The sequence below is a fragment of the Melanotaenia boesemani genome, chromosome 14, assembly GCF_017639745.1.
Source record: "Melanotaenia boesemani isolate fMelBoe1 chromosome 14, fMelBoe1.pri, whole genome shotgun sequence".
Lineage (NCBI taxonomy): Eukaryota > Metazoa > Chordata > Actinopteri > Atheriniformes > Melanotaeniidae > Melanotaenia > Melanotaenia boesemani.
Genome location: NC_055695.1, coordinates 21,312,979 through 21,337,482, shown reverse-complemented (window position 1 = coordinate 21,337,482; position 24,504 = coordinate 21,312,979). Strand labels below are relative to the sequence as shown.

General features: G+C 38.4%; 1 protein-coding gene across 5 annotated transcripts; it reads left to right on the top strand.

The window, feature by feature from the left end:
- The first annotated feature begins 7,101 nt into the window (after positions 1-7,101).
- Positions 7,102-24,204, top strand: mier2 (mesoderm induction early response 1, family member 2). Of its 5 annotated transcripts, none has more exons than XM_042007123.1 (13): positions 7,102-7,225; positions 9,685-9,844; positions 11,780-11,893; positions 12,191-12,293; positions 12,885-12,964; positions 16,582-16,651; positions 17,020-17,165; positions 18,528-18,609; positions 19,241-19,335; positions 19,472-19,602; positions 19,716-19,870; positions 20,597-20,691; positions 21,788-21,921. In XM_042007123.1, the coding sequence occupies exons 2-12, from the start codon at positions 9,818-9,820 to the stop codon at positions 20,647-20,649; spliced, it is 1,056 nt and encodes a 351-aa protein (XP_041863057.1). In that variant the 5' UTR covers positions 7,102-7,225; positions 9,685-9,817; the 3' UTR covers positions 20,650-20,691; positions 21,788-21,921. The 5 variants fall into 5 exon arrangements, with proteins under 5 accessions (XP_041863057.1, XP_041863055.1, XP_041863053.1 ...); XM_042007122.1 differs by having other exon boundaries at positions 7,103-7,225; positions 20,594-20,691; XM_042007120.1 differs by lacking the exon at positions 20,597-20,691 and adding an exon at positions 8,040-8,121 and having other exon boundaries at positions 7,106-7,225; positions 21,788-24,204.
- The last annotated feature ends 300 nt before the right edge of the window (positions 24,205-24,504 follow it).

The following is a 24,504-nucleotide window of genomic DNA, read 5'->3' as shown; positions in this document are numbered from 1 at the left end:
GTGTGTGTGTGTGTGTGTGTGTGTATGTGTGTGTTAATGTATTTAAATGTCTACTCCATGTACAGTATATCAATTCAGTGTTTATTTACAGTTTCAATGTCTTAATTTTATTTTTTAGAGTCACTAAAATAGATTATATTGTTTGTTTGTTTGTTTGTTTTCAACACATACAAAACATATGGCAATACAAAAAAAATAGATTTCAGGGTTGTTTTGTATACCTTGCTATTTATTTAAAAAATGCAAGTCATAATCCAGCTAGACAGAGCTTTTGGGAATGATCCTACAATCTTGACACATCTTTTCTTTAAGTTCAGTCTAGATGGGGTAGTGTGAATTAATAATCACTTTCAGGTGTATGCTCTACTTATTTAGGTCCAGACTGTGGTGGGGTCTCTCTAGGATTCTCCCAGAGCAATTCTTCTGTTTTCTCTGTGACATTCTTTAGGTTTTTTTTTTTTTTTTTTTTCTTGTAGAAATATATTATTTGCTCCATTCGGAGATCCGGAGCAGTCTGGACTAGGTTTCATGCAGAATAGCGCTATATTTTCAAGCATCTGTCTTTCCTTCAATCTTGACTAGTTACTCTATGTCACAGAAAGAAATGATAACAGGATGGTGGTGTCATCGCCATGTTTAGTTTTTCATGACCCAATTTCACAGGTGAATTTTAGTTTTTGTGCATAAAAAGGGTCTGACTACTTCCAGGTTTTTTTGTTGGGTTTTTTTTTCATAGTGGTACAAATTAAAAAACTGTCTGAATGAAGTTTCACAATTATAAAACGGTTAAAATACTCCCATTTTGTTGGTACAGCTTTAAATGTGGTGTGTATTGAGGAAACACATTACACAAGGCATTTAAAGAGCTTCTGGCTGATCTGGAACAATCTAAAGTAGGGATTTCAGCCTATGTAAAACACTGTAAAGTGAACTACACAGTAATCTTTCAGTGAAGCCTATGGAGTGTGTTACTATTAAATAATAAAAATGCACAAATAATTGGAACAAATGTTAGCTATTTTTTTCTCAGATAAATGTATTTGGACAGTGGTAAACAAAGTTGAACTTTTTGGGAATGTAGTGCATAGTTTATCCCTCGTATTTGCAAGATGTCACACCCACCTTATTAGTTAACATGAGGTGGTGGTCAGCCTAGCTAATTGTGGACTGGAGCATGAGTGGCAAACATGTTCTTGATCGCTGAAAGATGCCTTACCTTGGCAGGGGTTTTGGCTTCTCCAGTCATTCATATTGTGAAATTGATCGACGTAACTTCCGGGTTCTTCTCAAAGTCATACCAAAGAGAGAGCATGCCAAGGATTTTACAAAAAGATGTAGAGAAAAGTGAACCTTTTTTGGGTACCTACACAAAACATGCCAAAGTTATGTTTTCCACCATGTCTGTCTGTCCGTTAGCAGCATAACTCAAAAGGTTATGGACAGATTTTGATTAATTTTTCAGGAAATGTCAGAAATGGAAAAAGAAACAAGTGATTATATTTTTGGGGTGATCTGGATCACTGTTACAAGATGACATCATGACAGATTTTAAATATACCAACAGCTAACCCAGATTGCCACTATTAGAGAAAATGTGAATTTCTTCAATAACTTCAAGACTGTTATGGCCATTTACTTAATCTCGGTGTCTAAAGGTGTGTTATCAGGGTCAAGAATTCTAAATAAGATATGGCATCTATCCTGATGATGGCAATAGATAGTGTTATTAGCTTGAAGTAAGCAGAGTGTTGGCATGAGGTTGGTAACTGTGTGGGCTGTTGAGCCTTTTAGGGTTTTTCTCAGGTGAGTGACCTTATGACTTGGCAGAGGTGTGTGCAGTCTGAGTACTTCTAGTGTTTTTGCTTTATTAATCAAGATAACAATAAAGACAAGGCTCCTGGGAAGAATCTACGATAGAATGAAACAGCTGGTTGTGGGTTGTTTACACCAAACTAACAGAGCAACAACACTATAAAAACACCAAAATGTGTGCTTACACAAATAGAATCGATGCAGGATTTGCCATGAAGGGGCTTAATCCCAATTGCTTTTATCCAGCCACACATAAAAAATTATCAGGCTTCCAAGCTTTTATCTACTTTACTGCATAGAAGCTCATCTGAAGCACCAGATACTGTATATTGAGAAACTGGGGACTTGAATTGATGGAAATTTCTGCATTCAAAGCTTAAAGCTTTCTTGGCCAATGCATGAGGATCTATGACATCATAAAGCTCAGTTTTCTTGTGCAAGATATTTTGTGCATGAACTGAAATCAAAAGACAACCTCACATCTTTCTTGCACAACCAAATAGTGGCTGGTTTGACCACGGTGTTCACCAAAAGTAAGTAAGACTGCAACAGTCCCATAACTGAAATAATAATTGTAGCAACAGAAGAATCCAACCTAACATGGTGGAGGTTCAGTCACGCTGTGGGTTCAGTATTACTACACTTTAGACTAAAGACAGTAAACACATCAAGGGAATCCTGAAATCAGAATGCTTTCTAGTAGAGCTACTAAAGATTGTATTGTTGTTGCCATGAGTTCTACAACCAAGTTAAATGTACCAATAACTGAGCACAGTTGTGTCCACTATTATATATATATTTTATTTTTTTTTATTTATTTATTTTTTTATTGTTGTTTAATTACTTTGGACTGTTCCAGCAATACATTCTGTGGAGTTTTTGTTGTTGTTTATCAGAATTAACTGCTTGCATTTATTTCTCAGGATTTAAATTTTTAAAGATTTGCTTTCCTCCACACAGATCATTGGGAAATGAGTGTCATGGCACATGAAGGATGAGAACGCAAATGCAGGGTAAGCAGTCAGGAGGCAGACAGGTGCAGGGATAAAGTTTTAATGATAATAACAGAAGGAAAACAAGGTTGGGGGGGGGGGGAAAGCACTGACTAATACAGAGACGACACTGGGGGAAAACAATCTGGCAGTGAATTAAATGAAACCAATGGGATATAGGTAAACTGAGGTGAACTAACAAGGAGCAAGTGAAGCAAATTAGCAAATGAAACGAGGTGTGCTAATGAACAGGAAGCAACCAGAACAGGAAGGGGACAAATCTACAAAATATAAACAGGAGACTAGATGGTACAGAGACAATGAAAACCAAAAGGACATTAGAATAACAAGAACTAAACCAAAAACCTGCAGATAATGACAATGTGACCAAATAGTCTGTTTACTTTTCATCAGATCAGATGATTTTGCTATTCTCAAAGTCAATCTTTGTCTTCTGACAAACTCCCCTGTTGGCAGTCATGTCTATTAGTGAGGAGTATGAGCCGTCTTCATTATGCCTGCTGAACTGAATGTCACAGGTGGGCTTTATTTAAATGAAATAACTAAAAAGAAAAAGCACACCTGAGTTTGTAGCCAACATATCTAATGTTGAAACTGACTAAAACTATATGTTCATTTTGAATTTCATGCAAGCAACATATTAAAAAGAAGTTGGACCAGCAGTGTGCTCACTAGTGTATTGCATCATCTCTTCTTTTAACGGCGCTCTGACAGTGTTTGGGAACAGAGAACAGAATCGCTGTGAAAATGAAATGTTTTAATCTTGCACTTGCAATCTTGTGTGCACCAGGGGTGGACTGGGAAAAAATGGCCCTGGGATTTTGACCCATATGTGATCATGTCATCTACAAATCTTTGCATTCTCTTAAATGTGAAAATCAACCATGCAACTCATTAAAACCACTAAAACCATAAAGTGAGTTAGCTGGAATCAGTGAGAATACCCAAGTTACATTCTTCCAAAAAGTATAACTAAAGTTCAGGCAATGTTAACATCCTATCTGTTTCATAGTTTAACACACCATGAAGTATGCTGGTTTTGTGCGTTTTGTGTGATCTTGAGAGCAAAACCACATGCACGCACACACACACACACACCTACATGAATATGTCCACACTCCTGCATACCATCAAGCATCTATGCAGCTGCCTCTAATTTGATCAAAAGGTATCCAACTATCGGCCCACAACCAATAAAAAATAAGGTAATAAAGACAATCAGAAAGTTGCTGACTCATTGTTGATGTTGATGAATGATGAACTTTCAATAAGATGATTTAGTTCAGGAAGGTATAAAAGAGTTAAATTTAAGATGTGCTGTTTTAACCAGTGAGCGCAACCAGTTATCCAGTCAACACAACAAGTTAACCAGCTTTATACTGCTGGAAACATTGACTAATTTAATAGATGTAACATGACAAACTAACGGAGTGAGTGAGCATGAGTGGTTGTTTGTCTCTCTATGTTGGCCTAGCAATGAGCTGGCGACCTGTCCAGGGTGTGCCCTGCCTGCTAATTACTGGGATAGGCTCCGCCTTCCCTGTGACCCTGAATTGCACACAACGGTATAGAAAATGGATGGATGGGTGGATGGATGGACAAAGTAATGTGGTGATAAAACAGCTGTTTTGTTGGCATGTTATCATCACTTTATCATAACTTTGTAAACAACTAGCGTGTTCACCGCCAACTAGCACGTGTGGCTCAGACTTACTGGATTTAATGGGTCTCTTTACTCAGAACAGAACCTCAGTGATGTGAAAACAGTGCAGCTTACCACAGCCACTACCATCATCATCATCATCCACGGCAGCTGATGAAGGTTAACTGTCAATCATTTTTGGAAATTTGACAGTGTCATTTCTTGTTTTGTGTTTTTGTTGTTGTTGTTGTTGTTGTTGTTTGTTGCATCCACCGGCACAGACCCAAAAGTTCTGTACTGACTATTTGGATGAATTAATTCCTCAGGTACAGAGACAATAATGAAAGGGTGTGGTGTTGAAAAATTTGAGCTGACCAGCACAGTGTGTGATCTATTTGGTTTTATGGATCACTCAAGACCAATAAATAAATTGTGTCGGCCCAAAAAACATGCCGACCCACTGGGAAAATGCCTGGTATGCCAGGTGGCCAGTCTGTCCCTGGCATGAGAACTAAAGTAATATTCTGAAGGTGAGAAATTAACTCTAAAAATAAGTTTTGTATTAAGAGTGAGAGGGCATGTATCACACACAAAAAGGGCTCAAAATTTGCTATATATGGGCATTTTATAAAATTTAAGATTTAAAACAATTTCTTAATGATGGAAACTAAAATATTTATACCTACTATCAAAGAACATACATAGAACTTTTAGACCAGCACAAAAGAAATATTGTAAAAGTTATACAGAGATAATTGCAACATAACCACCCCTGAATTTCCATTGGCCTTCCCTGTGGCCACCCCAATTCAGATTGGTGTCTTATCAGGTTTATTAACTTGGAAACCAAAGTAAATGTCTCTCTTTGTGTTTTTATCATATTCTATATTATTATTTATTTTATTATGCAACGTCCTTTTTTTATTATTGTCAGTTTTTAATCTTAATGATTTTAACTGTTTTTTTAACTGTTTTAATTGTGCACTTTCATGTTAATTTTAAAATATAATTTAAGAATGCAGTGACAGAGTGCATGTGCCTTTACTGCCATTTTTATTTTTTATTTTTACTGTGCAAAATTTAAAAAATTTTAAGCTATGACTGAGATTTTTAGAAATTGTGCTAAAATAAGACTATAAACTAGAGTTTTATTATGTTTTTTTTACATTGAAAGGGGCTCAGAGCTTTCATTTAAGGGTTTTGAGACACCCAAGAATCCCTGTTTCACACACATATTCTAACCAAAGTTAAAAATGATCCTGCTGAATATAACACTCAGTGATATCAACTGATTGGCCAACCCATCAGTCATATCTTGACCACCCCAGTAAAAATTTCCTGGATATGTCACTGTTGGCAGTACAAAAGTAAAACAAAATTATATTGTAATTTGTGCCATATAATCTGAAATTTAATACAACAGCTCTTAAAAAACTCACAATCAAACCAACTATAAAGTCTTACAAAAACAACCACTTGTTCTTTTAGTACAAAGCTTTTTTCTTCTTTAAACAAAGTGCACAGTGAGAGTTATCATGCTCTGAAGAAACAGTGTACAAAAGTGCTTTTTTTACTGGGAGCAGTTGAAGTGGGGAGTTGTCTCTCACTGAGAAAAGAGCTGTGTTAAAGTACACTTTCTGCCCTGTCATTATTTTTGCTCAAGACTCACTCGTGTTCTGCAAAATGAAAAAATACAATGAAATTCTTAGTTGTCTGGCAAGACTCATATATAAAAATAAATTAACTGAGCAGAATTATTGATGAAAGTATATATGTATGTTTGTATGATCTGTAGTTACTGTCGGCTCAAATAGAGATTGTCATTAGATAGCTCACTAAACCACTGTTTCTACAATCAAATCCAAAAGCTAACATGCAGGGAAACTGCTTTTTCCTAGCTTTCATCCATCTTTTCCTTCTTAAATTTGTAACTAGAGTATACCAATAAATTGTCATCATATTCTAATTCATTCATTCGTTCAGCTTCAGCAAACCATGACAACAAAGACTAAAAAGGAGGAAACTGCCATTTTTCTTTCTTTCTTCATATATCTTATTTGTATATAATCTTTTTATGTAGTTTTAGTGAAGTTTGGTTGAGGCAGCAAATAAAATTAAACATAATCATATTATTTGTTTTGTTGGCTGTGGTTGAATAAAGTCACGTGCGTGTCAACATACATTGCTTGCTGCTGAACTCTGAATTTTGGTTGAGGAAGGAGACATATGCCCCCTCATTATCTGTTTTGACCATGTCCTGTCCCCTCCTTCGTGCACATAATCAGTAGAGCCGTGTAGTCTGCAGCATATGAAACACATGGACGTGCTGGAGTGAGATGGTATTTACATCAGGGTTCATTAGCCAAACTATTGACGGGAAGAAGGGTCCAGATACTACTAACTATAAGGCTAATTATCAAACAGCAATTTTATTTTATTTTATTTTTTTAAAGGTTTTTAAAATATTTAGGCTATCAACATACGATTAGAATTTTTAAAGTGATGCGGAAAGTGGGAAGTTTAAACAATTAATTTAAAATATATTATATAAAAAAGTTTTACAAAACAACTGGGACATGCCTACTGCCAGTTGAGCAGCAAATTCAAAACAGATAAATGAAAAGTCAGCGTAACTTTGAACTGAGTTGTGGCACAGCCGCTGTTGCTGAATCGTTGCAGCAATAAACTGAGCTGTACAGAAGAGTAGACCTACAACATCCGGGCAATAGCAAGCTTGCGCAGAAACGGAATGGCGGAGGTAAGTGAGCGAAAACGAGGACTGTAATGAGGCAAATGTTAGAGAAACTGGGCCGAATTTGAGACTTGTGTCACCCTGTACGGCACACAACACTGCCGGCGGTTTCTCAGGCTGGTCAGCGATGACTGAAAGAGAGCTATAAGGGCGTTTAGAGCCGGGAAGCGGGGAGGAGAAATGGAGAACCTCTCCGGCGTATCGTCTCTCTCCGCGTTCTTGGCTTTAAAGAGCCATTCCCTCTGCCTTGATAGTACAGCCGTAGAAAACAATAGAGACACCGGCGGTGTCAAACACGGTGGTGCTGAACTATTTCAGGTGCGTCTTTCCTACGAGGTGGGTTGAGTTTAAAAGTTTGGAAACATGACATGACTCTGTGGCGGTAAACTCTGACCGTCTTTCTCGGAAATATTGAAAACAAGTTATTTCCTTCTCGTGCCTCTCGCGAGCCGGGGAGAGGAAGAGACGTTCAGCACCAAGTCACAGGAAAGCGCCCCTGGTCACACAGACAGCGCCCGATGGGCTGGGACAAGAACCCAAATATTTAGATTCTCTGTGGACTTTTGATGTCTTTAGAAAAAAGGCTGTTTAATTTAGAGACTGTTGCCACTTGACATTAACTTGGATTGGTACCTTTAAGATCAGTGTACAACCTCTAGGTAGTATCACCCTTTGGAAGTTAAAAAAAAAAGTTGTTAAAATCTTTAGTGGCGTTAAATGTAGATATCCATTATGCTTGTCTTTACTAACTGAGTTTATACAAAAAATCTTTATAGGAATGTTGCAGCAGGAAACCCATAAAGTGTTTTGCTTTTAGCAGGAATCTTATATTATTCACAGCTCAGTCAACCAAACTGAAGAAGACCTGTGATAAATGGATGACACTGTGCACCAGTGCCCTGGTAATAATTGGGTTTTATCTTAGCTATGGCATACACATGTAGAAATCTTTACACTACTACAGAAAGTAAAAATAAGTCCAAGTTTAAAGAAACATTGATATGCTATCAGGTAGACATTCACAAAATGTAGAAACGTTATGTGTGCAGTAGGCACAGGTGTATTACTGACAGCTGCCTTTCACTTACAGGAAGTTCTGCTGTTGTGCTTGTTCAGCTACTACTAAACACACATAAGTGCAGAAGTGGAATGCAGCCCTTGTTAATACACATGATATCTGCACCATAGAATGAAGTATTTGTTTATACATCAGAAGTTTCATCATCATCAAAGTTTTCATCAGTCATATTGTGTCAGGTTTTTGCCAATATTGTTCCGTCCTGCTAACACAGGCACTGTGTCAACTATCAAGTTTTAGTCATTACTGCTAGTAAGATTATTTTAAATAAAATCAGTAATAAAAACACAGTCTAAAACCTGGATACTGAAAGGACAGACAGTAGTAAACTATAAATATACCTGTTCAAATGGATCATGAAGGAATTCCTGGACTTCAGTAACTCCTATTTGTTTTTAACAGATTTATGTCCATGTCCAGAAATTTCTGCACTCTACAAATATAACACATACAGTATCTCTCATTTTCTTGTTAATATGAAAAACCTTTGCCCAGTGACTTATCCATTTTTTCTGTTTTGGAATAAGTCAGATATTAGCAGTTTAATTTGCATCAAGATGTGAACGTGATGGACATTTGGGGGAATAGAAAGACTTTTGTAAATTATGTCTCTTCTTTTTTTAGTATGAACATCCGCTCTGTAAACTCACATGACTATGTCTTCCCATATATGCTGAGAGATTAAAATAATTCTTGAAGAAGAACTCTTTCCATTTTGCTCTTGTTGATGTTCCCCACAGTATTAGGCAAGAGTTTCCAGTTCAGAGACTTCTGAGTTAAATCCAGTAGCAACATAACCTGTGCTGCCACTCTCTGGCAACTTGATACAGTCTAGTTTATTTGCATAAAAAAAAAGTTACCGGAAACATGATGGATTCCCCCTATTTTCCTTCAGTTTATTCATGTGTGTGTATTAATGTGTTTGCTATGACAACAAGTAGCCATAAAACATTGAATGGTTGTATGAACTTGATTTTGAGACTAGAGGGTATGAAAAGAATAAAGTCCAGTGCTCACAAAAAGACCCAGACCTGCCAGAGGGATTGTTGTTTCCAACAGTAACATCACAGTTGTTTTTGTTTTTTTCTTTTTTTTTTTCTTTTAACAAAACAAAACAACAATCCCCCTTAAAACTAGAGCTATGCCTTAAAAAAACTGTGTCCCAAAAGCAGTAAGTCTCGTAATTTAAAAAAGGACGTTTAAAAGTCAGCAGTCGGCTGATCTGTAATGGGATGAGCCAGGATCAGCCATTTGCTCACATGTTGTTTGCGTGTGTTTGTGTGTTCTATGTTGCTCGGATGCATTGTGTGCATGTAAACTGCACTGTCATGTTTTCACATGACTGAAAAATGACACACAAATAATACTGTGGTTTGTGTTTGTTTAGGTGAGTGAAAAGCATCTGAACACGAGTGGGAAAGTTGCGGCCTAGTGAAGAGTGCAGCGATGAGGGCCCTCTGCAGAGGAAGCTGCAGATGTAACAAGTCTTAGAGGAACTGGAGCAGAAGAGTCCTTGCTCCATGAAGATGGCAGCAAAATCCCACACTGTAAGGTCAAGTTCTGTGTTTTTAACTGAAGCTTTATGTGGATATAGGATATAGCAACCTTAAAAATAGCTTTTCTGAAGTTTTGTGATGTTTCAAAAGAGCTACAAAAATCTGAGTGTCTTAACTTCACAAGATACTGTCAGCATAAGAAAACATTTAAGTGGTTATACACACAAGTCACTGAGTGTTATTAAATATGCTGGTTTAATGTTTGTATCGCGTCAGACTCAAAATGTAAAACCAAGAAAATGCAACATGAAGTCTAAATGGGTAAATAGATGCAGTTTGAAATCACAGTTAAAACAGTGGTAATGTATAAAATCAATCTTGCAGTCATACCTAATTCTTAATGTATTATGGGACACTTAAGTTTTGATTTAAAACTACATAAATTAATTAAAAAATGGTTTTGTTTTTTGTTTTTTTTAATTAGAGTTGAAATGTTAGCTTGTTAAGCAATGCCATAAACTTGCCTGCAGCTAGTCTGAGGGCTGAATTTTTCCATTGCTTCATGCTATTTCGTGCAGAAACATTATTTTGATATAAACAAATATTAGACTTAAATACAAATGATGTTGTCTTTCACTAAAATGAATGGCAGAAAATCTGAAGGTTTAAGACGCCATACAGCAAATTTCAATGTGTTGTTCTAATTCCACTGAAATCTAATGAAAACCAATAATTCATAGCTGAAACCGAGATGCAGATGATTTTCTGAATATCTCCATGTTCAGGTATATAAAATTCAAGAATGCTAAATAAGGCAACCTTTACCATTAACAGTGCTGTTTGAAAGTTTGTGAATTCATTAGAACAGGGGTGTCCAACTTCAGTCCTCTAGGGGCCGCAGTCCTGCAGGTTTTAGATGTCTCACTGATCCAGCACACCTGGTTCTTCTTAAATGGCTCTTCTCAGCATCTTGTTGTCAAGTTCTGCCCAAGTACGCTGACCCAGCAATCTCATTCAGGTGTGCTGCAGCAAGAAACACCCAAAACCTGCAGGACAGCAACCCTCAATGACCGACATTGGACAATCGTGCTGTAGAGTAATCAGTCACCAGAATTCTTAGTCTTAAAAGTAGAAGACAACCCAGTTTAATTTTCTAAATGAGAAAAAAGGTCCAGTATTTCATATAATTTGTACAGAATATAATTGGCTCTAGAAAGGGGGTGGGTTGCTACACATGTACTTCTTACTTTTGTCCTAATGTAATATTTCAGTTGGACTTAGTTCAGACCATTCCAAAACATTAACTCAGTACATGCATTTAACCAGGTACAAACCATAATAGTACCGCTACCATGTTTCATGGTTGGAAAAAGAGTCTCATACTGAAAAGCAGTGTTTTTCCTTTGTATGAACATCATTCTTTTCAATAAGCCAGAAAAAGCCATGTCATCTTTAACAAAGTGCAGATGAGCAGAAATGTTTTGGAGAGCTGCTGTTTTCTCTTTGCGTTTCTGCCATGCATACCATTGTTGTTGGTTTTTGTTTGTTTATTTTTTACAGTGTTTTCCTGACTTTTAGTTGCATAGAAGTTTACCTGGATTTCTTCATAACTTTACGTTTTACATGTAAACTCTTTACCTACTGCATTACTTTGGGGAGGGAAACAATGGTCTAGAATTATCTCTTACATCTGATTGTCATCACAGTAATTAAAAACATTTGTCTCTGTTTTCAACATCAAACAGAAAACTTACCTTACAGGTTCCCACTGTTCATCAATTACAGACACTATAGAAATATTTATGCTAGTTGGGACTGATTTGTTAACTGAACATCCCTGAGATCACTCAACTGATTCTTAGCTGATTATTAATGGATGTTAATTTTCTTTTAAGTGGAAATATTTGAAGCATTTGTGTGCTTTCTCTTTCACTCAATCATCTCCCTCCCCCTGTTAATGTTTACCTCCATGATGTTTTTTTTCAGGCCAGTGAGCCTTCTTTGGAGGAGCTGCTGGCTTTGTACGGTTACACTGTTCCAGATCCAGAGAAGGAGACCTGCCTTATGGCTGCCAGCATGCCAGACAGGACATTGAGCAAGGTATGATTTATCCTAAAGCATACAAACACATACGGTCACCTCATTAATATTTCATGTTTGCTTTCCTTAATATTCTGTAGTTTGTTTTTTATTGACTAAATTTAATAATTTAGTCAATAAAAAAGTCTTTTTTGTTTTGGGGTTTTTTAAATTAAGAATTAGCCAATAAATGTTCATACATATATATATATATATATATATTTTTTTTTACACATTTAAGGAAGTTCTTTTTAGGATATCATGCTTTGTTCCACTGACATTTTGCTTTCTGTTTTTTTTTATCCTAATAATGTACAGGGACAAATAACTGATGATCTTTTTAATGGAGAGAAGAAAGAAGACCCATCAGCTTATGATCTCACCTCCTCAAACACCTCAGATCTGCTGCGCCGCCTCCAGGGTAACACACAAAGAGATGTGCATTAACACATTATGGCTGCATAATGTTTAAAAATAGCAGTTCTTATAGCATAAGAGAGGTTTATAAATTAAAGGCTGGTTTTGTTACTTATGGTAAAGGCACTCAGACCCATTTGATCTGAAAAAGATTATATATTATGAAAGAGGCTTTACCTGGTGACGATTATCTTTGAAAAGGTAACGCATTTTGCTGAGTCCACAAAATACAAAAACAAATATGTGACATGTTTGCTTGTATGTGTTCTTTTTTTATTGGATATATTTTCGAGCAGTTTTTTTTTTTTTTTTTAAGAAAATGAAGATGATCAGCCTTGTTGATCTTTGATTCTTTTTTTTTTACTGCTTTATATTGAGTTTGTTTTAGATTAAGTTATATAGAATATGTCTTACAGTATTGTAATGAACAGCCTGTGGAAGAGTTTCTAAAAAGCTCTTAATTAACTTTGTAAAAATCAGCAGAAGCTCATGAATTTAAGATGACATCAAGACTTTGGACTAAATGATTATATCCAGTAACTGTACAGGTTTTTGACATTGTCTCAACCTCTCTCTGATGGTCTATCTGTTTAAGGTGGAGACAAAGCCACATCAGTCAGCTCATCAGACGAGGACTCTGATGATGCCTCAATTCCCTCCAATGAAGAGCACAAGGTACGCAACTTAAGCATGACAATCTTTTGTCCTGTTGTCTCAGTAGATCCTGAGGCAGTTCAAGTTACAGAGGTTTGCTTGTATGTTTCAACTTCAAAGTTTTTATTGGAGACATCCATCCATCCATCCATCCATCCATCCATCCATCCATCCATCGTTCATAGGTTGACTACATACAGGATGAAAGAAAAGATCATTTGATTGATCGAATTATCTTTTCTTTCATCGTGTCTGTAGTCAACCTACCATCTTCATTTGAAGACCCAGGGGTGGGAGGTGGTATTTGGTTGGCTTTGGTTGTGACTGCTGTGGCCGCTGAATTTAGTATCCCTGTTACCTGGTTTGCTGGTCAATAACCCATCCTTGTCCAGATAGACATGTAACACTACATCCAGTTACATTTTTGCAACATCCACCATCCAGCTGCTCAGGAGAGGAAAGCAGTGCTAGTGACACTGTGTACAGTCGGGATGGGGGGCTGCTGACCTCGACTCGGGACGTTGTGAGGCGGTGGAGGTAATACTTCAAAGACCTTCACAATCCCACCAACACGTCTACTGACGAGGAAGCAGAGTCTGGGGTAGCTGGTGCTGGCTCTCCTGTCTCTGGGGCTGAAGTCACTGAGGTGGTTAAAAAGCTCCTTGGTGGCAGGGCCCCGGGGGTGGATGAGGTCCGCCCAGAGTTCCTTAAGGCTCTGGATGCTGTAGGGCTGTCTTGGCTGACACGCCTCTGCAGCATCGCGTGAACATCGGGGACAGTTCCCCTGGACTGGCAGACTGGGGTGGTGGTCCCTCTTCAAAAAGGGGGACCGGAGGGTGTGCTCCAACTACAAGGGGATCACACTCCTCAGCCTCCCCGGTAAGGTCTATTCAGGGGTGCTGGAGAGGAGGGTCCGTCAGATAGTCGAACCTCGGATTGGGGAGGAGCAGTGTGGTTTTCATCCCGGTCGTGGAACAGTGGACTAGCTCTACACCCTCTTCAGGGTCTTTGAGGGGGCATGGGAGTTTGCCCAACCAATCTACATGTGCTTTGTGGACTTGGAGAAGGCATTCGACCGTGTCCCCTGGTGACTTTTGTGGGGGGTACTCCGGGAGCATGGAGTGCCAGACCCACTTGTACGAGCTGTCCAGTCCCTGTACGACCGATGTCAGAGCTTGGTCTGGATTGCCGGCAGTAAATCAGAATCGTTTCCAGTGCGGGTTGGACTCCACCAAGGCTGCCCTTTGTCACCGATTCTGTTCATAACTTTTATAGACAGAATTCCTAGGCGCAGCCAAAGTGTTGAGGGGGATCCGGTTCGGTGGCCTCAGGATTGGGTCTCTGCTCTTTGCAGATGATGTGGTTCTGTTGGCTTCGTCAGGCCGTGATCTTCAGCTCTCACTGGAGCGATTCACAGCCGAGTGTGAAGCGGCTGGGATGAGAATCAGCACCTCCAAGTCCGAGACCATGGTGCTCAGCCGTAAAAGGGTGGAGTGCTCTCTCCGGGTCTGCAATAGGGTCCTGCCCCAAGTGGAGGAGTTCACGTATCTCGGGGTCTTGTTCACGAGTGAGGGAAGGATGGAGTGGGAGATCGACACGTGGATCGGTTCGGTGTCTGTAGTGATGCGGACTCTGCATCGGTCTGTCATGGTGATAAAGGAGCTGAGCCAAAAGGCAAAGCTCTCGATTTACCAATCAATCTACGTTCCTACCCTCATCTATGGCCACGACCTGTGGGTTGTGACCGAAAGAACAAGATCGTGAATACAAGTGGCCAAAATGAGTTTTTTCCGCAGGGTGGCCGGGCTCTTCCTTAGAGATAGGGTGAGAAGCTCGATGATCCTGGAGGGGCTCAGAGTAGAGTCGCTGCTCCTCCATATCGCGAGGAGCCAGATGAGGTGGCTCAGGCATCTGCTTAGGATGCCTCCTGGACGCCTCTCTGGTGTGGTGTTCCTGGCACGTCCCACCGAAAAGAGGCCCCGGGGAAGACCCAGGACACGCTGGATGGACTACATCTCTCGGCTGGCCTGGGAATGCCTCGGGATCCCTCCAAATGAGCAGGTGAATGTGGCCGGGGAGAGGGAAGTCTGGGTTTCCCTGCTAAGGCTGCTGTCCCCGCGACCCAACTCCGGAAAAGCGGAAGAAAATGGATGGATGGATGGATTGTAAAACCAGCTTTTACCCACAGACGATGTCTCAGTATGAATGCACCAGCCAGTTCAAAATTGGGTTCAGGAATCAGGATTGAACTAGATCCCCAGCTGGTGTGAAAGAACTAATAGAGCCCCATGTCATCACACTCCTTCCTCCTTGCTTCAATGTTGAAACTGTTCGTTTACTTTGGTGGCCAAAATCAGGGGCTGCACCTGACCTGAATAAATTTGTTCTAGCTAAGCATGAAGAGTGTTTTCAGTTCATTAGGTTTCTTCTTACTTTCTCCAGCAAAGTTTAATCTTTCAGTTTGATGATATCCATAGTTTGATGTAATGCAGCGTCTTTTGGGTGGTCTGGACTGTGACAGTTCTGCTGATGTTGTTTTTTTTTTTTTTTTTTTTTTTTTTGCTGCTCATATTTCTGTATTTCCTTCCATGGGATCCATGTATCTGACCATCCGACATGGTTCATTTTTTATTTTTCATTTTTATTTTTTACATTGCAATTTTTTATATTCTCACTTTAAAATATTGCAATTATTCTAAAGTCTTGGTGTTTTCAGTAAGTGATATTGAACAGATTATTTTTATACTTTGCACAAATACAGTGTTACACTTCTTTAAGAATATTAATTATAAGATAATTAATATTCTTAAAGATATTAATAGGATTATCTAATGCAAACACAACTCCATGGAATTCTCTTCTGGACCTGCTGAACTTCAGCTTCTTCCTGATACGCTAGGTCTGATGTTAACAAAGTCTCCGCATTTTTGACCAGTCATGAATGCTGTACTTAATATTTTTTTTTAGTTTGACAAGCCAGAGGTAAGACAAGTGGGGGCAGGGGGATCTTACCAATTCCAAAAACAAAACACTAAAGTGACTCTGTAACTTAAAGCCACTACTGAACTTTTACAGATTCACATTTTGGCGACCCCTAACAAAAGGTGATTTTTATTGTTTTAATTTGTTTTATGCCCTGTTTCTCCCCTGAGCTCTGTCAAGCCAATAAAAGTCAATCCGATGTAAACTCTCATTTGAGCTCTTCCTCTGTCACTTTCTGTTCCTTGGTTCCACTGATAATGTCCTCTTAAGTTTCTTTCCTAAATTAGCCATAGTGCACGTTCAAAGCGGCCAGTATGTTGAAATTTAGTATTTGGTGTATGATCTGATGCTGCCACATAAGTCTGGGCTGGAAAAAAAAAAGTGTAATGGGCAGTTTCTCAGCCTTGGGATGTTTCAGGCCAGTGACAATGCCAGGATTGTGCATCATGAATGTTAATGTGCCATCAAAAGAAGTCAGGAACACAGAATTTTAAGTTTGGAAGCTTAATGTGTAATATTGCTTTAAGCCTGATCTCACTTTGGTCAAACCCCTGAAATTTTATGGGAACCATACAGCACTGATTTTAATTCAGTAATAGTTTTGTATCAGCATATCTCACATATGTTCACGACTATTTCTTTGATTTCATTCTTAGGAGATTATGGTTGGCTCCATGTATCAAGCAAAAATCCCTCCATTAAACCCATATAGCTACAGAGAGAGAGGTAAGAAACTCTTCTGTTTTTCTTTTTTAATATATATATATTTTTATATCACCTTAATAATCACAGCTAATTAAAATGTCTGTGGAGAATTTGAAAATGGCAAAAGATTAAAAAATCAACTAAAAGTTAGATTCCTGATTTATAAAGCCAAAAGAATCTCGCCAGCCCGAACCTATAAATCTGTCATTCCAACCTCTACCAGTAAACATATCTGTGCTCAAACTGCATCTGGAACACAGTTAACTTAGATGGGATGTCATTACATTCCCCGAACTCAGACTTCCAAAGCTTATGGAAAGCAGTATCTTTCTCATCCACTTCTTCCATTCTCGTTGCCTCTCACGCATTTACTGCTTCTTTTTCTCCAGCCTACAGCGGCGAAGACCAGCTGCTGTGGAAACCCGGGCTATTGTCAGTTCAGGAAGTGGAAGAGTTCTTACTGAATGCACAGAGGCCTCGTGGCCAGGAGGGGGCAGTATGCGCACAAGGGGCTACTGTTCAAGACAATGAACAGGTACATGTTATTAAACATGTTATTAACAGTATACCTGAAAAAACATTTAACCATGCAGATGTTTTTTGCCTCCCACATAGTGCGCACTAACCATGTGTTAAACGCTGAGACAGGCTGGGTAAATATGTAGCCCTAGATTGAATCACTAATTCAAACTTTAATGCTGTTTCTTCACTTCAGTAATATACGTATATATATTTTACATCATTAGAAAGCCTGATTCGTCACCTTTTACAACAAGGTAAAACTTCTAAGAATCATCACATCTAAACATGTGGGTTGTACCACATGCCAAAATCCCTCACATCATTCTTCTGTTAGTATTCACTCTATTTTACGTGTTTCTCGGTGGATTGGATGATTGCACTCTCCATAGTAATATGCAAAGAAAAACAACACATGTTTTTACAAATTAATCATTCAACACTGTCAGGCACCTCAGAAGAGAGTGGAAGATCCATACACAGCTTGACACCTCCTTCTCATGCTGGTCACCAAGCTGGTCACATTTTGCTGTGGGATGGCATCAAATTCCTCAACTAGGAATTGTTGAAGATCAACTAGTGTGGTTCTCTTGGTGACTCTAGCACATACAGCATGCCCAGTTAGAATACCACAAGTTTTCAATGAAGTTGAGGTCTGGACTCATGGAAGACCACTTGATCCCCTCCAGTCCTGAATTCTGGAGATACTCTCTTAAGATCCAGGCTTTGTGGGGAAGATCGTTGTCCCCCTGGAGGATGTCCCCAGATTCTGAAGAGAGGGATCGCCACTGGCTCCAGAATCTCAGTATGTCTGTCAGTTATGAGATTCAAGTACTAAAAGGTGTGTGAATGTCATACATCTGTGACTTGCACACACCTTTCAGCACTTGAATCTCAAAACAAAAGTGAATGCTAAAATGAGCATATTGTAGGGGATTTTAACACATTTTGGGGGGCGCTATCCATACATTTAGCTGTGTTTGTATTTCCACAGAAGCAAAAATCCTGCAAAGGTCACTAATCAGGCTTTCCAGCAATATGTAATACGACTCCAACTGGTATTCCAGAAATAATCAGCCAAATACAAATTTTCTTACTTTTTGTGCTAAAATTTATTGGCTGAATTTAGTCCTGAATATTTTGTTATTGAGCTTTTTAATTGCATTTCAGTCATTTGAATTACTTCAACACTTCTTCCAGTAGTCCAATTTAACCACATCTTCTCCCTAATGTTTAACCCACATTAATTCAGATCAGTTGATGGTAGGCCCCTTCTCTGGTTTGGTATTTCTTTTTATACCTTCATTTAGGTGTAGGCCTGCTCTCAGTTTTCATAATATCTATCTTTTTTTCTTCTCATTTTTCTCTCCACTTTCAGGCACTGTATGAGCTGGTAAAATGCAACTTCAATGCAGAGGAGGCACTGAGGCGATTATGTTTCAATGTGAAAGTGTTCAGCGGTAAGACTCCTCTCGATGTGCTTTTTTTTACATTACATGTGTAAATCTTTTAAAATCTAATTTGTTATAACCCCTGTTAAAATGCAGAATTCCACTAGCAAGAAATGCTTCACAATTTTTGCAGCTGCCATGGATTTCAGAAAAATGGATTATATGGGTGAGCTGTGCTGATGGGGTCAATTGGCTTGTATGTCTCTAAGTATCAGTAGTAGACAATTTAAAGGCAACAAAGTTTAGATGTTTTTCAACCAGCTGTCACTAAGTGTGAACTTAATTACTGAATTACAGAAGTGGATAAAAAAAGGTAATGAATTTTTGCACTTGTTCAAAGTCAACAACTTCTAACATTTTCCAGCAGATCATGCTGCTGTCTTCAACTCTTTGACTTACTGTCTCTGTGCAACAAAAGGCAGTCACCTCAACTCACTGAAGCTTTAAGTTTAAACCTAGCTCTGTCCTTCTAGTTTGGATTGTACTAAAAATTACAAGAGAAGAATGGTTACTAAATAGTTATTTCTCACATTTACATTTTGTTTGAAAATGCTTTATTTCGGTTAAATCCAGTTTTGTGTCTTAAATTTGAAATAACATGCAACACCTGAATTTTGCTTTTCCTTTTCACCGTCTTTAGATGAGCTGTGTTCTTGGAGTGAGGAGGAGTGCAGGAACTTTGAACACGGCTATCGGGTTTATGGTAAAAACTTCCACCTCATTCAGGCTAATAAGGTGAGACCTCAGGGAGAAAGATACTTAACATTTTGCATTGAATCTGCCTGGAAATGTGTGATCTACTTGATTCATTCAGCTGAATATTTTAACTCTTTGTCGCACAAAGCAAAATTCATTTTCATCTCGTCTTCAGGTACGAACACGGTCTGTGGGAGAGTGTGTGGAGTATTACTACATGTGGAAGAAGTCTGAACGGCACATTTACTTTACCCAACAGACCACTAGGCTGAGTCGGAAGAAATACAGCCTGCAGTCAGGGAGCGTGTGAGTACTGCTGAGACACCAATATACAGTATACTATAATAGACAGATACCTTCATTACAACACACTTATAATAAGTTATTCATGTTAACATGGGTTTTGTTGTGCGTTTCAGTGAGAATGGAGACCAGGATGGGGAGGGTGGGGATCTCGAGGAAAGCAACAGTTCTTCAGGATTGTTGTCACACAGTACCATGAGCGCAGCACAGCTGGAGTCCCCATTACCTCTTCACTCAAACCTGGACCTGAAAAAAGAAACTAAAAGTCACGGTTAGTTAATGTACTGAGCTCTGTTCACAAGTTTCAAACTCTACCACTGAAAAACTGCCCTACAGCTGACCAACACAACATGCAAGCAATCCTAATAAAAAGGTTACAGACATAGTGCCACAGTTACATGTTCACATCTTCAAACCAAAGACAGAAAAACTATAGTAAAGAAATCAAATCTTCAGTATTGTTAGAAAATTCCCTCCTCTATTTGAAATGAAGTCAGGTCATTGATTGCTTCCTCAAAAACTCACAGTCATTGCACCTAAAGGATTAAGCCTGTTATTTTCTTTTATAAGTGTTTAAAACAACACACCTCTCCCCATCTGTCTGTGTGTAAACCACTTATACATGCAGCCCCAGTCAAAGGTTTGGACACCTTTTTCCATTCAATCCAATGGATAAGTGTGTCCAGACTTTTGACTGGTAGTGTACACATCATGTCACACATATTATTAAAATCACATACTTTCCAACTCATTATGTTATACATACAGTTAATAGCTCTTTATTTTTCTTAATTTCTTATTTTGATCACGTTTTGTCGTTTGTTTTGACATCACATATTTATTAAGTTTTGTTATAAAACATTTCTTTATCTCCCCACCTTTGTTTTCCCCCCACCACTTTGTCACATCTGTTTTGTGTTGTTGTTTGTGCATGCATGTTTGCATGTCTGTATCTGTGTGTGTGCATGGTGTGCATGTTGACATGATGTTCCAGAAGAGGAGGGTCGCCCCAGGTGCAGACGAACTCCCCGCTTTCACTTAAAGCCATGACTTCGGCCCACACAGGCCACAGAAAGCAGGCTGGGCCTGCAGGTAAAAAGAACAGTATGACATAATGGGGTCATTGGGAATAAATCCCATTAACTTATCAGTTGTAGGTAATCAAAGTCCACTCAGAGCTGAAGGAATAAAGCTAAAACAAACAGTGTTTTTTTTTTAAATGTGGTATTAGTTTAGCCGATTATGCAGCATCAACTTTGTTCAAAATGTAGTATTTGTATATTAAAGTGAAAATTGAATTAAAATATGGCCCAGTTTTACAAGATCCGCCAGACAGACAATGTTTTAAATGATTTATTGTAGCAGCTGCTGTACAAATTGACGTCAGCCTAATTTGATAATTGCAAATCAGCAAAAGAAACCATTACACAGAATAAAAGCAAACATGTTGCTGTTATTAGGACTGCACAGGGTGAGACATTATGGGCAGATACTGGTGTTAAAACATAACTTTGGAGAAAAAGCAAGTTCAGTTTTGTGACCTGGGCCGGTTTCCAGTGCATCACAGGTCCATCAAGCAGACAAACGAAAAAAACAGTAATTCAGGCTCACGCTTACTCCCAGTATCAATTTAGAATCAACCCAACTGTGGACTGTGGGAGGAAGTTGGAGCATCCAGGGAAAACCCATTCATGCATGGAAAGGACATGAAAACAAAATCAAATATAAAGAAATCTTTTTGGTCTCCAGGCAACATCATTGCAGCCAGGACACACCAAATAAATATCGAACACTGTGTTTGGCTGATGTTATCCTATTTTCTAATTGGACAATAACAGTCAGCAAGCTGAATTTTGGCAAATAATAATAATGTTGGGCTAATATATCGGTGCATTCCTAACTCTTAACGTAAGAGGTTCATGTTTGACCAATCAGAACAAGTGCAGGAGTTGTGATATTCTTCAGCTTTAATATATAGCTAGATTTTCTTTTCCTAATGATGTTATAGTGTCCAGTCATTTGTAGAAAAACATTGCAGTTTTTACATTAAATGTTTAATCTCAGTTTGATGAAAATGATTTGGTACTTGGTGTGAATATGTACTAAATTAAAACAGAATACAACTGTAACAGAAGAGAAGGATTTTTATTAACCCTTTCTGTCTTTCATCCTTTGTCTGTTTGTCCAGATGATGAGCTGGTGATGAGTCTGTCAGAACTATGTGGTGATGAATGTCCTCAGCAGCTTTTTGAATGTCCCTTCTCTTTCCCGTCCATGGACAACCTTCGGGATCCAGGCTCAGAAAGCTGTTGTCCCTCATCTCCAGTCCAACTTCAGTCTCAACCCTTGGCTCAGAGCTCTCAGTGGGCCTGCCAGAGCTCACCGTCCCACCGTGATGACCACGGCCTCCGAAGCTCCTGCTTCTACCAGCTACACATGCATGGCGAACATTTTGCTTCTGAGGGCTCAGACTGTGGGACAGCAGGCGAGGGGGCTGACACCCCACATAGGCTGCAGATGGACTTTAGTCTGCCTTCCGCCCCACCTTCTTCATCTGTTTTTTCATCACACTTCCAGGTATTTGGCAGCCTGCTGCACCCCTCACCTATCCAGCATCCTCGCTCTTTGACACAGTGAGGGGACTTGGAAAGATCTCACCATAATAGAACTCTTTCCAATTTGTTCTGGGTAGATTTCTTCACACTGGGGTCAAAGAAACCAGGACAAAACGTGCATTTACCTAACTTTTGAAGACATTTTGGAACTGCTGTGTTGAGGCCCACCTGTCCATCATGTGGTTGGCACATGCAGCTTCTGTCCACTGTGGAATGATGATCACTACTTTCAGACATTTATCATCTGTATATCTAACCGTTTATTTCCACAGTCTGCACCAGGGCAGCTCTGCTGTTTGGCTACAGTGAATATTAAATTGTAAAAGCACACTGTCCACTTTTAATAATGACAATAATGGCAACTGTAACAACTTCTCCTTTGTTTTCTTATCAGAAAGGAAAGGCTTGACTTTTCTATGTTCATATTACTCAGAACAGTAACTGCTGCTGTTATTTCAGATGTGTCATATGTTTAAAAATCAGCTTTGTAAAATAAAATTGAAACTTCAAATCTCCTCATCTAAATCTGTAACTAGCTCTCCTTCTGTCCTCCTATGTGGCTGCTTTCTCTGCGCTGCCTTTCTGTAGATTTCACAGCACCTGGAACAAATTGTATTGTGTACGCCTGATTAGTATGTGGAGCCATGTAGGATTAACAAGAACTATTTTGCAATATTCAGTTGTTTTTTTTGTTTGTTTGTTTGTTTGTCTGTTTTTTTCTTTCATATTAATAGAAGTTATTGATTCGTGCACTTCCTTGAAGCTTTTACTTTAAAATGTGTAAAAGTTCCGTGCTTTATCAGTAACTTCTCATTTTTAGGGTGTTAAATTAAAATCAACCAGAAAGGACACAATGAAAATGAAAAGTGCAGCAAATTCCTGTTATAGCATGTAAAAACTGTTCCTCAGGCTTTGTAAATTTGGATCGCCAAGATAAATTGTGTGTGTGATCCTTCTGAACAGGTATAACACTGTTTATCCAGTGAGAAATATGGTTGTTTTATTATTTAGTGAAGAAATCACCCATCCTTCGCTTAACATTTACTACTAAAACTGCTTGTTGTTTCTACCTGTCCTTTATTAAAACAGTTTATTAGAAAGACAGGTGTTTTCTAACAAGCCTCTAAAGCATTTTAGTGGATCAGATTATGTTTCAGATTTGAGATAATTTTGTTTTCAATTCAAATTACATAAACCACATCTTGTTTCAATTACCTAGTTTGCTTTGTGAGAACAAAATCTACATGAAAATCATATATTTAAAAGCCTATAGCAAAACAGTAACAAGACTCAGGTAACACCTTGTGAGTAAAGATTGAAGTGAAGGGGGTAATATTTCAGACTGGGACAAGTGGCCATCAGTAATTATTGTTGCTTATTTATACAGTAATAAAGAGATGCATATCTGTTACTTTACCTCCTACTGGCAGTGTTTGGTTGTTTCAGAAAATTATGTATTTATGCATTTCCTCACATTTGTATGTCTCTACATTTTAATGAACCTCTAAAGAGGTAAAGAAAAGTCCTTCTTGGGGAGATGATTTAGATCCACTTTTCCATCCTCTATTTTCTCTGCATTTTCTCTGTAAATGTTTAATCTTTTCCTGTCACCTTTAAAAAAATAAGTCAGTTTCCAATCAGTTTTTGTATGGACTTTGTTTACATGCAGGGTTTTCCAGGTTAGGCTACCAAGGCAGGTTAAGGAGTACAAGTCACTGCCTTTTGTTTATTCTTTATTTTGACTTTTTTTTTTTTTTAGCTATTTCTATATTGTACTGCTTCCATTATGTTTATTTCAAATTGTTATATTTTTAAAGAAAAATAAATGAATTCACCAGTGGAAATACTTACATGTATTGTTGCTGTATGAGTTACTTTGATGGCTTGGGAAACCTGTGAGAATAGTCTTTTAATGTTATGAGTGAAATTGTAAAGTGTTGGCAATTTCATGTAAAGGTTATACCAGGAGAAAGTGAAAATACAAAAGATGAACACCTCAGCTGCTCGTGTATTTTGCTCAGTTCTGGTAGATGTGAATAGATGAGTGTTGTGTCATTTTCTGTAATTCTGAATCCTCATAAAGCAACATATTTATTTATCTGCTGTCACTACTGATGCCACAAGTCAGAAATTTCCAAGTGACCTTAAGCCAATTACAGTTTAAATCAGGATGTTAACACACAGCAAAGATATTAGCACTTTAGGTCTCTGTAATTAACATATTAACATAACAGTCAGTGACAGTTACCTGTGAATCCTTTTGTCTGGGTTCGCATACATGTCCTTGAAA